Source organism: Abrus precatorius, unplaced genomic scaffold (assembly GCF_003935025.1).
Source record: "Abrus precatorius isolate BTA unplaced genomic scaffold, Abrus_2018 Scaffold9, whole genome shotgun sequence".
In the NCBI taxonomy this organism is placed as follows: Eukaryota; Viridiplantae; Streptophyta; class Magnoliopsida; order Fabales; family Fabaceae; genus Abrus; species Abrus precatorius.
Window position 1 is genome coordinate 33,893,026 of NW_020874439.1, and position 14,367 is coordinate 33,907,392.

Consider the following 14,367-nt stretch of genomic DNA (forward strand, 5'->3'; position numbering starts at 1 on the left):
CTTTTTTAAAAAATTATTAATTTTGCTAACATAATTTCTTAAGGAAATAAAAGCTGAATACTTTTACTAGAAAGTATATATTATATAATTTTTTCCTTTTTTATTAATTAAGTTACTTATATTTTTACTTGTCAGTATCAATAAGTATTTGTTCTGAAATTGTCATGCAGAAAATAAGTTACATTGTAAGGGAAAGCTAACAAAAGAATGGTTTATTACATTATATTAATATGCCATTATTTTTAAAATTTTATTAATGTCAGTCTTCAAAATTAAAGTAAATAATTAATAATAATAAAATTTTATTAAAAAATATTTATTATATTTTTATAATTTTAATATAATATATAATAATTATGTATTTTTTTATAAAAAAAATTATTTAACATTTGTTGTGTAGTTAACAAGAGAACAAAATTAATTTATACTATGAAAAGAGAAGAAAAAGAGAGAGCACACTTTTTTTCTCCAAAATACACAGTCGTTTAGTTGTTGCGCTGTGTTTCTCTTCAGTGTCTGCTTTTCTTCCCTTGACCGGAAAACACAACAGCGACGGTTTTTCACCGTTCCAAAGTGACAATATGCTTTCAGGTTTCTCTTTTCACTCTTTTCATGTTACTTTCGCTTCAGGGTTTGTTACTTGGTGCACTTGCAATCCATTGTTTGATGAATTTCCTAGCTGAATTGATTTTGTCATATTCACCATTTCTTTTTATTTTATATGTAAAAATTTACTTTGATCTATAATTTATTATGGTTTACCTTTTGTCCAAATTCGTAAAATCAATATTTGATAGAGCAAACTGTTTTTGAAAAATTAAGAGAAATTCTGTCCTCGCCTTACTGGGGAAGCATTGCCCAATCGATCTCATTGTTTTGTTAGTTTGATGAGAGAACCCAAAACAGTAGCTTTTGTGTTTGTAAACTTGTAGAGTCTTGTTTTAACTATTTTTTTATAGGGTTGGTACTGCATACATTGCATAAGGTTGTGTTGCTAATGATTTTAGGGATTGCAAATTTTCCAAGTTTCTTATATTCGGTTTTATCGAGAAAATTGCTGTTTATAGTGACATAGTTTTCCTTATATATCGAGTCTCTGATGTCAATTCATCGATGTACGATTTTCTTTTATATACATGTTAGTAATGTTCCAGTCATTGAAGAAGTGTAGCCCCTGTAGATCTGTAGTACAAGTCTTGTAAAAGCCCAACAAGGAGGGTAACCCTGCTGTTAGAGATAGACAAAGATTGAGGAAAACTGTTAGGAAAACCATAATGAAGGATTTTGTGGTTAACGGTTTATTATTGATAGCCATTATTTTCAAAAGAAAATTATGATGTCATTTGATCCATATTGCTGATCCTATCTAGTGGGAGGGGGCTGGGCTGTTGCTGTTACATTTGTGAAAAATACGCAAACTTGGTTTGTTGTAAATGCTTAGTTTCTTGACAATAATGATAGAGCTGTTTCATTTCTATATATTTCTCAAATTTGTCTTGAATGCATATATCTATCTAGCATTTCAAGTTATCATCAGCGACAATGGATTTTCCACGTACTTATGTTAAACCCTGCCATGCGTTTATTTTATTCAACTGACCTTGCAAGATATGTTGCTCTTTTTGTACAGGTTCAACCACTGGGAATTACTTGCACCGTAGAGCCCCAATTCTCTACAAAGGACCAATTCCTGGTAGTCTGATTCTTTGTTAATTGAGTATATTGCTCTTCTTCTGGTATATGTCTTAAGATTTCTTGAAACCCAACTAGCTCTTATTTCTCATGCAGACTTTATTTCATTTCATGTCTTTGCTTGCATCGAGTATGCAAGGGGACTAGGTCATAAATCATAATTGAGTCAATATTCAAATGTTCTAACACATGATTTCTGTAGGATTGAGAGGAGAGAAGTTGCAATTATCCAGCGTAAGATTCTGTCTGAAGTATAAAGTTTCCTGCAAATTTACTGACTTGGGAAGTGATTCATGCTTGTCGAAGGCACTTCAAAAGAGTCAACCTTTGGTTAAGATGTGTGGCATTACATCTGCTAAAGATGCTGCTATGGCAGCTGAAGCTGGTGCAAATTTTATTGGAATGATCATGTGGCCTAATTCAAAACGTTCTGTTTCACTTCCTGTTGCAAAGGAGATATCTAAAGTTGCAAGAGATTATGGAGCAAAGCCTGTGGGAGTATTTGTGGATGATGATTCGGAAACAATACTAAGAGCTTCTGATGCATCAAACCTTGAATTTGTGCAGGTATAATTTTGCCTGAGGTTCATCAGTGTTCCATGACAATTAAATCCTTGATCTCTTAATCTTTGGGTAATGCAGCTTCATGGATATGGTTCTCGGTTAGCTTTTCCATCTATAATTCAGGAAAATCGTGTAATATATGTTCTCCATGCAAATGAGGATGGGAACCTTTTAAATACAATTTCTGATGAAGAGTGTTCTCTAGTTGATTGGGTTCTTGTAGATAGTGCAAAGGGTGGCAGGTAAAGGCACATTTCTTGTATAGCTCAGTGTCCATCTGCTTGTCAGATGATTTTCTTTTTCCTGCATCTTAATATCATAGAACTCATGAGGCGTCTTTACAGCGGTAAAGCATTTGATTGGGCCCAGTTTAAACCACCAAAAATTAGAAGCAAGCATGGTTGGCTCTTAGCAGGAGGAATCAATCCTGAGAATGTTTCTGAGGCTGTGTCTACTCTAAAACCTGAAGGAGTGGATGTCAGCAGTGGCATTTGTGCATCAGATGGCATCCAGAAAGATCAATCTAGAATAGCTTCCTTTATGAATGCAGTGCATTCTGTTCTGTATTGATGCACCTTAAACTATTATAAACCTCAAGAAAGGAAATGTTGTGATTGGGAAATATCCTCATGATGTCGTTACAATTTTGTTTTCAAATCCAATTGTATCCCTGAATGAAGTTCTTCCTTGGTAGGAGCTGTTTTCTAGGCATGGGAGTATTGTAATGGTTGGTTGGAGTACATGGACACAATCTTTATTTAATTAATGCGAATACGAATAAAAGAAATTGCTTTTCCTTTATTATACTTTTCTAAATAATTGGTTGTTTGTCTAGACATATTTTTCTCGCTTATGTTTACATACAACGTCATTGCAGTTCTACTCTTCTTGGTTTAAAGTAACGTTCTAATTCAGTTCAGTACTTCAATGGTTTTTGTTTTGAGAGTTTAACACAACGAAAACTCTAGTGCGACTAAACAAACACATCTCTGTGGATTTAGAATGCCAAATACCTGCGCAACAATAATTTGGGTTCTCTGGAGTTCAATAGAAAACTACATATTGTATTGTTGATTAGTAATTGGCACATACATGGTTGTTTTGGAAGGTATAAGAACATCTCCCAGCAATGATTAACTCATGAATCTTGAGTGGTTGAACTACATCAATTCATCAAACTGCAGACTGATATGGCTGGACACTGGTGTTAGGAGAAGTAGGACCTGTTTTAGTTCTTGTTTCTTTTCCTTTTGTGCCAAAAAACAAAAACCAGTGGACGTGTTACACGAGTCATGGCTCATCCTATGGTAGTACCTAATCCACAGCCTTTCACTGTTGGACTTCATTAATTTAATCATTAGGGCTCCTTTCCCACCCCTACATATATTCCTTGTTTATGTGTTAGATAAGATCGGAAGCTATTTTTCTAGGGGGTTGTTAATCCTTTTACATTTCCGATCACTCATATTTGGCTTTTACACAGTGAAGTTGCCACTCAGCTGCCATGATGCATACATCTGAAAGTTGATCAGATGGTGAAAATAGATTGAAAGAGTGATAATGAGGGTGAGGAAGGAGAATTGGGAAGAACTAAGGAGAACCTGACTCCGATGTTCTGACTTCTGAGCAGTTTTGCCTTTGCATCAAAAACGAACTCTTATATTTATGAATATATTTTCTTGAAGCTTACCCCTTTTTGTAGCTTCTCTTCCATATTGCCTTAACTTGGAAAAAAAGCCATGTCCCTACCATCAGACCATCTCCCAATGGAAGTGAAGTTGGCAAGTACATAACAATAAATAAGTCGCTGATGTACTCAATACACTTGGATTCCTTAGCTTTTACTTTCCTCCAACATAAAGATAGAAATAATTTGAAGAATTGCTTTTAAAAAGCATTACCGATTAATTAGCTCTAAAGATTGTGATTTAGGTTTGGTTCATGTTATGTCAAACACAACTAGTTGAATGTCTAAACAGTGATAGACTAGTTGTCTCGAAAGAAGCTTCAGCTCCTAAGAAAGGAAGGAGCTTATACACAGTTGCACCAACTAGAAAGATGAAATATTCTCGATCATGATGAGTGGGTGAGTTTGAGCAAATCGATCCAAATTGTTTCTGCCTTATTCAGGGTTTCTGCAGGGGACCTTCCTAGATAGAGGTAGACCTAATAAAAACATTAATTGTTTCCTTTAGGTGAGAAACTGTTTGCAATCATGAAGAAAAAGGTGGACATAAGATGCAAAGCGGCAACTATAAAACTGAGTCATTTTATAGGTGGAATCAACCTCTTTTTTTCTTAGGATTCTAACAGTTATTGAAAATTGGAAATTAAAAATAAGGATGAATTGACAAACATTCCTTCAATCTTAACCTTTCAGCAGAAGTATTTTTGTTGCTAATCAAACTTCCTGTCCTTTATTGATCCGGCAAATAGGTTGCTATCTCATATCTTTTTATTTCATGATATGAGTAATTTGATAATGTTTAACTATTGTATTTAATCTAATACCAGTTTAGTTTACTATTGGTGGAGTGTTTTTATTTGTCCCACCACACTAGTATGATTTATGCACGACAAAACATTATAATTATCGTTTAATCATATATTCGACTCATCTAATGGAAAAAAATCGTTTTGTTGTGATATTCAAAGTCTTTGACCTAGAAATTCACATGACATACACCTATGGACAATCATCATGCATCTGCATATCACATATAAAAAAATGTTAACGCCTTTAGAAGAATTGTTATATAAATTTTGAATTCTCTTACAATATCATCCTACTTCTCCTTCGACTAAATAAAGAAAGAATTGAATGTGCTTTTATATATATATATATATATATATATATAATCAATCCTTTACTTAATATCAGAAAGATAAATAAAAAGAGATAACATTATATGATGGTTTAAGTTAATCTAATTAATGGAAAGTACATACTTACCCTGTTTATTAAAGAATATACAAATAACTAATTTCGACCTTATCTTAAATTCGGTAACCCACATTGACTCTAGAGATACTACTCTGCTGTTGGTGGGGACATTACAACCCAACTTAACACTCTCTCTACCCACTAAAAAGAAGGAAAAATAAACCAGTATGACCATCAAAATAATCAAAACACACCCTTGCAATCTGAAACTGAAAGACAATAACATTGCTTCTACCAAAGTCCCTGAACTCCACCACACATGTACTCTTTCAACTGATTCAGACTAGGACCAACTCTGAAAGGCTTTGAGATCACTCCTCTCCTTCCCTCTCTCTCTCTGATGTATTATCTGAAAAGGAGGGAGAGAGAGAGAGAGAGAGACATTGAAAGCGGTTGCAAATGGATCACAGCAATTAAAATACAGAAACAAAGAACTTGATAACTTGAGAAAGACCACTCTCCTTCACTTCACCAATACCTTACTCTGTCCCAGTTTCTTCAGAGACAACACCCCTTCACCAAACACCAATTAAACAAACACAACCTAATACTGAATTGTACAAAATATAAATAAATCAAAAACGTTTGTTTCTTTATCTCAATGTTGTTTATTTCTTTCTCTATATTTCTATCACCTTCTCCCCCTTCCTTGACCTTGAACAGCCTCAAACTAAAGCCTTCTGTTATTATTCACACTTTCTCCCTCCCATGCAACCTCTTCGCCGCAAGAACAATCTTTCCAACTCAGAAACTACAGCAATGAAAGGCAAAAAGAGCAATAGCATCTCCATTTTCTTGGTGGTCTTCTCCATGTTCCTCTTTGGGGTCTTCATGTACAACGAGGACCTTAAGTCAATGGCTGAGCTCACATTCTTGAGGCCTAAAGCTCAAGAAATCCAAGAAGGGAAACAAGAACCAGATAATTCTGTTCAAATGAATAACATGAAAGACAACGCCACAGTAACAGTTTCCAAGGCCTCAAGAACTCAACTAGAGAAGAACCAGATTGAGGAGTCTGAGGAAACCCAAGAACCTATTGATTTGAAAGCCACTTTGGTGGCAACGGAGGAGAATGAGGAAGAAAAAGATGAGGTTGTGCTGCCTCCAGAAGAGTGTGACTTGTTCACAGGTGAGTGGGTTTTGGATGAAGCGACTCATCCTTTGTATAAAGAAGACCAATGTGAATTCCTCACTGCCCAAGTTACTTGCATAAGGAATGGAAGAAGTGATTCTCTTTATCAGAACTGGAGATGGCAGCCCAGAGATTGCTCTTTGCCCAAGTAAGCACTTTTTATTGTGTGTTTCAAACACGTTAGAAAACTTGCAAACGTGAATTCCTAACCATGAAACCATTCATGCTAGTAGTTCCATTTTCTTTTCTTAATTTTCTGTTTAGCTTTGATAATGTTGTTATTGATTAAACTGTATAAACTTATCAAGGTTCAAACCAAGACTTTTGCTTGAGAAGCTTAGAGGGAAGAGGCTTATGTTTGTTGGAGACTCATTGAATCGGAACCAATGGGAATCAATGATTTGTCTGGTCCAATCAGTTATCTCCCAAGGCAGAAAGAGCTTGCACAGAACTGGTTCTCTTTCTATCTTCACAATAGAGGTTTGTGATTTTTTTTATTACTTTTTAATCAATGATTTGGCTGGCCATTTTTGTCGACATAATTTGACATAATGATTAATCACTGTGCTAATAAAGTGTTCCTCTTAATTAATTATGACTCTTATTGACTAAAGTGCAATGAGAATCATGCAATGTGTCATTGGTGGGGCACTTAATTTTATGATGACCGATTTAAAAAGTAAGTCACCTATTTTCGATTTTGGCCTTTGTCTACAAGTATGGCTTTGGAATGTTGTGCCAATCACCCGGTAGTTAAGGAAATGTTGTGTCGTGCTTATGATCCAATTGGGCTATATGTGTGCAGGATTACAGTGCTACGGTGGAGTTCTACTGGGCACCATTCCTTGTGGAGTCAAATTCGGATGATCCAACGATGCATAGCATATTGAACCGTATTATAATGCCTGAATCAATCGAAAAGCATAGTGTGAATTGGAGGAATGTGGACTACTTGATTTTTAACACCTACATATGGTGGATGAATACTGCCACTATGAAAGTCTTGTAAGCACGATATCATCACTATGCTCCAATTCGTTACTCTTTCAAAGTAGCAAATTCATGAATCTGAATTATTTGTGTTTGTCATGTTTTTGGGTGCATGCAAAAGACGAGGGTCGTTTGATGAAGGATCAACGGAGTACGATGAAGTCCCTCGACCAATAGCATATGGGAGAGTCCTCAAGACTTGGTCCAAATGGGTGGATGACAACATTGATCCTAATCGCACCAAAGTTTTCTTCTCCAGCATGTCCCCTCTTCATATTAAGTATTGCTCAAATCTTCAACTTAATTTCTGCCTTTTCTTTGTTTTATACATGTATAAAAAAGTAATTTTGTGGTCAAGTATCTAATTTCTAGCTATTGCTTTTTCATCACCTTTAGTTATTCTAAGTTACTAAATCCCACTTTTTTGGGTCTCCATTGAGTTATCAAAATTGTCTTTTTATAATCACATAAGATCATTGGTTGGTGAATCGGTGACCCACTAATAATGCCTCTGGTTGCATAAGTTTATAGTTTATTATATGAATAGATTACAAATTTTAACATTTTATAATTTTCCCATATATGACTTTGTAGGAGTGAGGATTGGAACAACCCGAATGGAATAAAATGTGCAAGGGAAACCACCCCAATTCTCAATATTTCCACCACCATACAAGTGGGCACGGATCGAAGGCTTTTTGTCATTGCCAACAATGTGACACAATCCATGAAGGTCCCAGTGAACTTCCTTAACATAACAACATTGTCAGAGTTAAGAAAAGATGCACATACATCTGTTTACACCATACGTCAAGGTAAGATGTTAACTCCAGAGCAACAAGCTGACCCAAGTACTTATGCTGATTGTATCCACTGGTGTCTACCTGGGTTACCTGATACATGGAATGAGTTCCTTTATGCACGTATCATTTCTCAATCTTGACCAACAACTTATAAATATATTCACACATCTTTTTTTTATATATGTGTATTATTGTTATAAATTCTTCTCTTCTTACCTCAGCTTTTGTTAGTTTTGTCTAAGTTGTTGTAATTTTTCTTGAGACAATTTCTAGCTTTCTATTCTTGTAGATTGAGATCTAGGACTCGGGCATTGCTTTTGCCCCCTTTGTTTTTCTTCTTTGATTTTTTTTTCTTTTTTTTTTTTTGGGTTTATACAATTTAGCTGAGGTTGGAAGCACACAAACCCCTTAATTGTACAATGAATCCTTGAAAGGAAAATAAAGCAATTATACATTGTATGTGATTCTGATGCATCGATATTTTCATATATGGATTGATTTATTTTATGCCCAAAAAAAAATTTACTTATCAATATTAAAAGATAACCACCAGCTGATACCAAAAAGTTAGTGATAAGCTTCGTAAAACTAATGGCCAACCTTTCTATGAATTCCTGAATATAAATCTTCATTGACTCATCAATAGCAGCTAAAGCTCATCACGATTTGTTCTTATTTTCAAAACAGTTGAACAGACTCAAACACGGGGCACACAGAAGAATATGAACATATCTTAAATTTAATATACGTAAAAGCAACAAATAGACCATTAATTATTAAGTAGGATTAGTTACATAAATCAAACAATGTTGTAATAATTTTTTTTGGTAGAGACTATGTATATATAACAATTTGAGTAAAATTATTATGAGTAATAAAATATAGCTGATAAGAGATTAAACTAAAACTTTTCCCATGCTGTAATAATTTGATCATAAATCATAATTATAAACATTCTTTTGACTTTCAAAACGTTTTTACGATTTTGTTTACAAATTTTCTCAATTTTTCCACTAGCTCTTGTAATCGAGCTATCCCCCATCAATTTTAGTATGGGCTTCCACATGTCTTTGAAGGTGGGATTTTATTTATTTATTTATTTTTCTATAACATATGTTATTTCAATCTTTCCTCTTTTGCATTAATATCTTAACCAGTGACGGATCCAGAAACTATTTAAAGAGAGCTGAAAAAAAAATATTTAATAATAAAACTTAAAATATATTAGTATATCACTAATTCTTGTATTAAAAAAAATAATGAAAAATAAAAAAGAACTTAAAAGAAGAATTATTTCTTTCTCTCGTTATTGTCTGTCTCGTTGAGTTACTGTTATTTGGAGTTAGAAAAAAACTTAAAATATGATAAATACTAAGGATAGAAATTAAAAGAAAATATAAAAAATGAGATTTTTACTTGGCTTACTAGAAAAACTTTTAAGTTCAACTCTCAATATAAAAGATAAAGAGTGAACTAATGTAGTAATGTAATGTTGTTGAGTGGTAATGGACCAAAAAAAATTGTATTTAAATAGTCAATTTTTTATTATTTTTTAGAGTCAATATTAATGTTTCGTATTTTGAGATGAGGAAAGCCATACAAGTGGTAATATAACAAGCAAATATAATATTATATATATATATATATATATATGCATAGCGCCATAGAGATAAAATATAAAAAAGAGAGACTCAAACCCTATCTTGTCCTCTCTTGTATATCTGTCACTAATCTTAACGTAATATTATTGAGTTTATTTTTTCATAAATATATAACATTATTGGTTTAACAATGGGATGACTTTATTGTTACTCTAAAATTTTTAATTTAGGATTTATAAAATATTTTTTATTGGTTGATAAATTGATAATAATAATAATATTTAATTAAAAAAAGCTAAATAAGGAGTGATAATAAACATTTTCATACAATGTGATAAATTATCTCTTTAAACTTAAAGGATAACTTTCTGTTACATATAACTTTCTATTTTACTAAAATTAAAACAAAAATGTTTTACTAATTGTTACCAACGGTTAAAACATTAAATTTTTTTTTTTTGGAGAAAATATCATTTTTTTATCAATTGGACTAAATATCATTTAAGGGTATTTGTTCGAAGGCTGTTAAATTCTGTGGAAACTAGGCCCGGCCCATTTCATTTCCGATCGGTCCATGCTATATACTTCTTTCAGCCGAACGAACCCTAATTAGGGTTTTTGCATTTGGTATGTCCTTTGCTCTGAATATTTTGCTATTGGATTTGCTCCTTTTTAATTTCACTCCGCTAATAATAATTCCTGTTTTCTTGTTCTCTGCGATTTTGTTTACAGTTCTGTGAGATCTGTAGCCACCGATTTGAAAAGATGAGGTTTGTGTGCTCTCTTCTTCTACCTCTCTCTGTTCATTGGTTTCTCTGCTTCTTTATGTGTTTTGTTATGTATTCATTACCATTCGTCATTTCTTATGGTAACTACGGTGTTCTTTGTAGTTTGAACGGTGTTTTTTATTTAACTTTTTGGTTGTTGACTGTGCAGTAAGCTTCAGAGTGATGCTTTGCGAGAAGCTATCTCAGGAATAATGGCTGATTCCAAAGAGAAGAATCGTAAATTTGTGGAGACCATTGAACTCCAAATTGGTTTGAAAAACTACGATCCACAAAAGGACAAACGTTTTAGCGGCTCTGTCAAGTTGCCTCACATTCCTCGCCCCAAGATGAAGATTTGCATGCTTGGTGATGCTCAACACGTTGAAGAGGTATCTATCTTCTGTTAGTCTTCAATTGGGTGCTCGTGCACAGCTTCTTTTATTATGTAGTTTGCGATAAGATTAGATGAAAGTTGGTGCATATGTTTATTTCAACTGTAACGTTATGCATCGCTTGACGAACTGTGTCGTTTTGTTTCACGGCTTCATTTTCTTAAAGTAGTTTTGTAATCTCAATTCCAGAGGGGAATGCCAGTTGTGTAGGTTTGATTGTTGTGATTTTTATGTCGTGTGGTCTTAAATGATTATTGTTCAGTTGCCAAGTTTGTTGTGTTGATGATTTTGCACCTATCTGCAGGCAGAAAAGATTGGACTGGATTACATGGATGTTGAAGCCTTGAAGAAGCTTAACAAGAATAAGAAGTTAGTGAAGAAACTAGCCAAGAAATACCATGCCTTTTTAGCTTCTGAAGCAGTCATTAAGCAGATTCCTCGTCTTTTGGGTCCTGGTCTCAACAAGGCAGGCACGTCTCGTTTTGATTGTTGTATTTTTTTTTTCCAATTTAGGATTTTGAACTTTGGGAACGTTGCTAGAGATTTTGGTGATTTGCTTTTGTTTTGAATCATTTTTTTTACATGAGGCGTTGCAGTCTCTTTATTAATGCCTGGCCGCTTTTGTACTGCATATACCTATTGTTATTAAATATGACCTCCATGATAATCTTAACTGGCTTCCTGATTCCTCTGGTTCATGTTCTACTCTGCCCCTCCCCTCTCATATAATGAATATTCTTGTCTAAAAGAATAGTTTTGTTATATGTTTCTTTTGATAATTAGTTGATTTTGATATGTTGCATAACTTTGCAGGGAAGTTCCCTACACTTGTTACTCACCAGGAATCTCTTGAGTCTAAGGTTAATGAGACCAAGGCTATGGTCAAATTTCAACTCAAGAAGGTGCTCTGCATGGGAGTAGCAGTGGGCAATGTTAGTATGGAGGAAAAACAAATCTTCCAAAATGTCCAATTGAGCGTTAATTTCCTTGTCTCCTTGTTGAAGAAGAACTGGCAAAATGTGAGTAGTCCACTATGATAATACTTAGTAAAATCATCGTGTGCTTTTTATTAAAGTTATATCTTGTAGCAGTTTCTGCTTGTCATGTTTGATTTGTGAATAGTTATTGGTATAACTAGAGAACTCGGCTGGTATACGAATATTCTTCAATATCACTTGCACCTGAATGAATCCACGCTTATTACATTGTTTCTATTTTCTTGTTATATTATGTGGATGATCCTCTGCCTCTTTTTGTCCGTCTCTCCTTGGGCTTTTTACCATAAGCCAGTCGAGTGTGCCCTATTTCCATTCCTTGTATGGCTCTAACTTAACTTCACAAAATGTGACCACATATCAAGGAATGGAAGCTTGGCAAATGCTGTTTTAATTGGCATCTTTGTTGAATTTTGTTACCTTGCTAACTTCGGGAATAAATGTGGGCAGTATCTGATATGCAATTTCTCACCCTATTTTGATTGGATTATTCCTTCATATTCCTGCGTGTGAATTTTCTTATCTTTCCTATCCTTGGAAAATTAAATCTGGTGTTAACCAGTCATAATCTAATATGAAATTGCTGGTGATTTCAGGTTAGGTGCTTGTATCTGAAGAGTACCATGGGGAAATCTTATCGTGTCTTTTGAGGGATTTCTTTTTTTCTTGAATTTGTGATCGCGCTTAATACGTTGATTATCTTAATAGCTGGATACAAATTTTCATCTTGTTGTTTTGCTGAATGAATTTTTATGGTTTTAGCGTTTTGCCTTCATGTTAAAACATTCGATAATGATAGGCGTGTTATTTTTGGTGCTGCATTCGTGTGTTTACATGGTAATTGCTACAACTCTTGCCCAACGCAGCTCTTAAATGAGCTTATTAAATTTTAGCTTCAAACTTAGTTGAAAAGCTTTGAACTAACCCTTCGATTTATGTTATGAAAAAGTATTTAAAAGGTAATTTTAGAAAATACGGAAGCAGTAAGTTATGCCTAATAAACACAAGGCTGTAGGCAATTTTCGTTCAAATAGTTCTGGAATAGCTACTACTAAGATGCGAATATTGTGGTGGTAAAATTTTTAATGGTGTACGTACTTTGTCTAGAATATATTTATTTATTTTTGTTCGTTTATATAGCATAGGAGACTAGAGGGCCGGAGCATGAACTTTGGTTTATTTGACGCACTCTTCTTTTATGGTGAACAATATATATATTTTTTTAATTTATTGAGCATAAAATTATTTTAATTAAATTATCTTAATATTTTGAAATTTAAAATATTAAATGACCTTTTCTCAACTCGTTTAAGAATTTAAAATGGTTCTTTTAAATGGATGAGGCATTTGTGTTTTCATTTATGTGCTTTCAATAAGCCAAGCACTTGAGTAAAATATTTATTCATTTTATAACAATTTTTCAAATGTTTATACAAAATGATAAAACTATTTAAATGGAGATAATAGTATTTAATCGGTTTTTATAAACAGTGCTATATGTTCTAAAAAGTAAATTCTTGTATATTTGAGAAGTAAATAGTACAGTACCCGATTTCTTTATAAATTTGTTGCTCAGCAACAATTTGGTTATGACATGATGATGATACTACATCAATTTTTCAAATAATATCAAAGTGGTTGTTTTACCTTGTTATGAATTAAAATAATGATTACTTTTATACTATTCATATTTTGAAGAATTTAATATCACAAAAATTAGAAGGACTAAATGACAAGTGAACATTTTAAAAAAATAAATTAGTTATTTATTTAAAAAATGAAGTATCTATTATAATTTTTATATTATGATAATTACTTTGTATACATGTGTAATAATTAATTAATAAATAGGTTACATTTATGTATTTTTGAAAAAAAAAGTATGTTTTATATTATATACTTTAAGTTCATACAAATATGAGTTAGTTATTATTGTATTATTTTCTACTTGTAAATTATAAATTATTTAACCAAATTTTAAAGTTTAAATCAATAAAATATTTAAATTTAACAAAATTCTATAATTTAGTTGTTAAAATTATTCATATAGATAAACTTTAAATATTATCATTATAACAAACAATAGTTAAATTAAATAAATTATATTTAAATATTATTTTAGGATCTGTAAACACAAATTTGTAAATAAGTAAAAATATTATTAAATTGGTAATATATTATTGTGTTGTTTTTTCTTTTTGATAAAACACGAAATTTGTTTTATTAAAATTAATGTATTTTTTTATTAATATAGATTTTTAAGTTTTAAATTTAAATTTTTTATCATTATAAAAAATTGATTGAAAATATTTTGTTAAAAATAAAAACCAAATAAACCTTTTTTTATTGATCGTGTTATGTTATAAGTGATAGAACTAGAATTTAGCTACAGAAGAATTTTAATGCATCAAAGTATAATTAAGTAATAACAATTGTTTGATGCCAGATGATGTAATGATATAAGCATTTGACATTCAAGTAAAACAG

At 32.5% G+C, this 14,367-nt stretch overlaps 3 protein-coding genes across 5 annotated transcripts; all 3 read left to right on the forward strand.

Moving 5' to 3' along the window:
• The first annotated feature begins 484 nt into the window (after positions 1–484).
• LOC113850344 (N-(5'-phosphoribosyl)anthranilate isomerase 1, chloroplastic-like) lies at positions 485–2,997 on the forward strand. The gene is made up of 5 exons (XM_027480851.1): positions 485–591; positions 1,631–1,693; positions 1,895–2,259; positions 2,335–2,498; positions 2,601–2,997. Exons 1-5 carry the CDS (start codon positions 582–584, stop codon positions 2,824–2,826), a joined length of 828 nt encoding a protein of 275 aa, XP_027336652.1. The 5' UTR covers positions 485–581; the 3' UTR covers positions 2,827–2,997.
• A 2,696-nt stretch (positions 2,998–5,693) lies between these two features.
• On the forward strand, positions 5,694–8,286 carry LOC113850459 (protein trichome birefringence-like 28). Of its 2 annotated transcripts, XM_027481015.1 has the most exons (6): positions 5,694–6,069; positions 6,265–6,480; positions 6,641–6,812; positions 7,138–7,337; positions 7,444–7,602; positions 7,917–8,286. In XM_027481015.1, the coding sequence occupies exons 1-6, from the start codon at positions 5,909–5,911 to the stop codon at positions 8,263–8,265; spliced, it is 1,257 nt and encodes a 418-aa protein (XP_027336816.1). In that variant the 5' UTR covers positions 5,694–5,908; the 3' UTR covers positions 8,266–8,286. The 2 variants fall into 2 exon arrangements, with proteins under 2 accessions (XP_027336816.1, XP_027336815.1); XM_027481014.1 differs by having other exon boundaries at positions 5,694–6,480.
• Positions 8,287–10,281: 1,995 nt separating this feature from the next.
• On the forward strand, positions 10,282–12,786 carry LOC113849597 (60S ribosomal protein L10a-like). Of its 2 annotated transcripts, XM_027479606.1 has the most exons (6): positions 10,282–10,353; positions 10,459–10,496; positions 10,663–10,882; positions 11,190–11,355; positions 11,699–11,904; positions 12,477–12,786. In XM_027479606.1, exons 2-6 carry the CDS (start codon positions 10,492–10,494, stop codon positions 12,528–12,530), a joined length of 651 nt encoding a protein of 216 aa, XP_027335407.1. In that variant the 5' UTR covers positions 10,282–10,353; positions 10,459–10,491; the 3' UTR covers positions 12,531–12,786. The 2 variants fall into 2 exon arrangements, with proteins under 2 accessions (XP_027335407.1, XP_027335408.1); XM_027479607.1 differs by having other exon boundaries at positions 10,340–10,496; positions 12,477–12,706.
• The last annotated feature ends 1,581 nt before the right edge of the window (positions 12,787–14,367 follow it).

Bases quoted from the DNA above. Each gene is read 5' to 3' on its own strand.
- LOC113850344 (XM_027480851.1), top strand. The intron at 2,260-2,334 runs GTATAATTTTGC...TGGGTAATGCAG, and splicing joins CAAACCTTGAATTTGTGCAG to CTTCATGGATATGGTTCTCG. The intron at 2,499-2,600 runs GTAAAGGCACAT...GCGTCTTTACAG, and splicing joins GATAGTGCAAAGGGTGGCAG to CGGTAAAGCATTTGATTGGG.
- LOC113850459 (XM_027481014.1), top strand. From the start codon at position 5,909: ATGCAACCTCTTCGCCGCAAGAACAATCTTTCCAACTCAGAAACTACA. The intron at 6,481-6,640 runs GTAAGCACTTTT...AAACTTATCAAG, and splicing joins AGAGATTGCTCTTTGCCCAA to GTTCAAACCAAGACTTTTGC. The intron at 6,813-7,137 runs GTTTGTGATTTT...ATATGTGTGCAG, and splicing joins TTTCTATCTTCACAATAGAG to GATTACAGTGCTACGGTGGA.
- LOC113849597 (XM_027479606.1), top strand. The intron at 10,883-11,189 runs GTATCTATCTTC...ACCTATCTGCAG, and splicing joins ATGCTCAACACGTTGAAGAG to GCAGAAAAGATTGGACTGGA. The intron at 11,905-12,476 runs GTGAGTAGTCCA...TGGTGATTTCAG, and splicing joins TGAAGAAGAACTGGCAAAAT to GTTAGGTGCTTGTATCTGAA.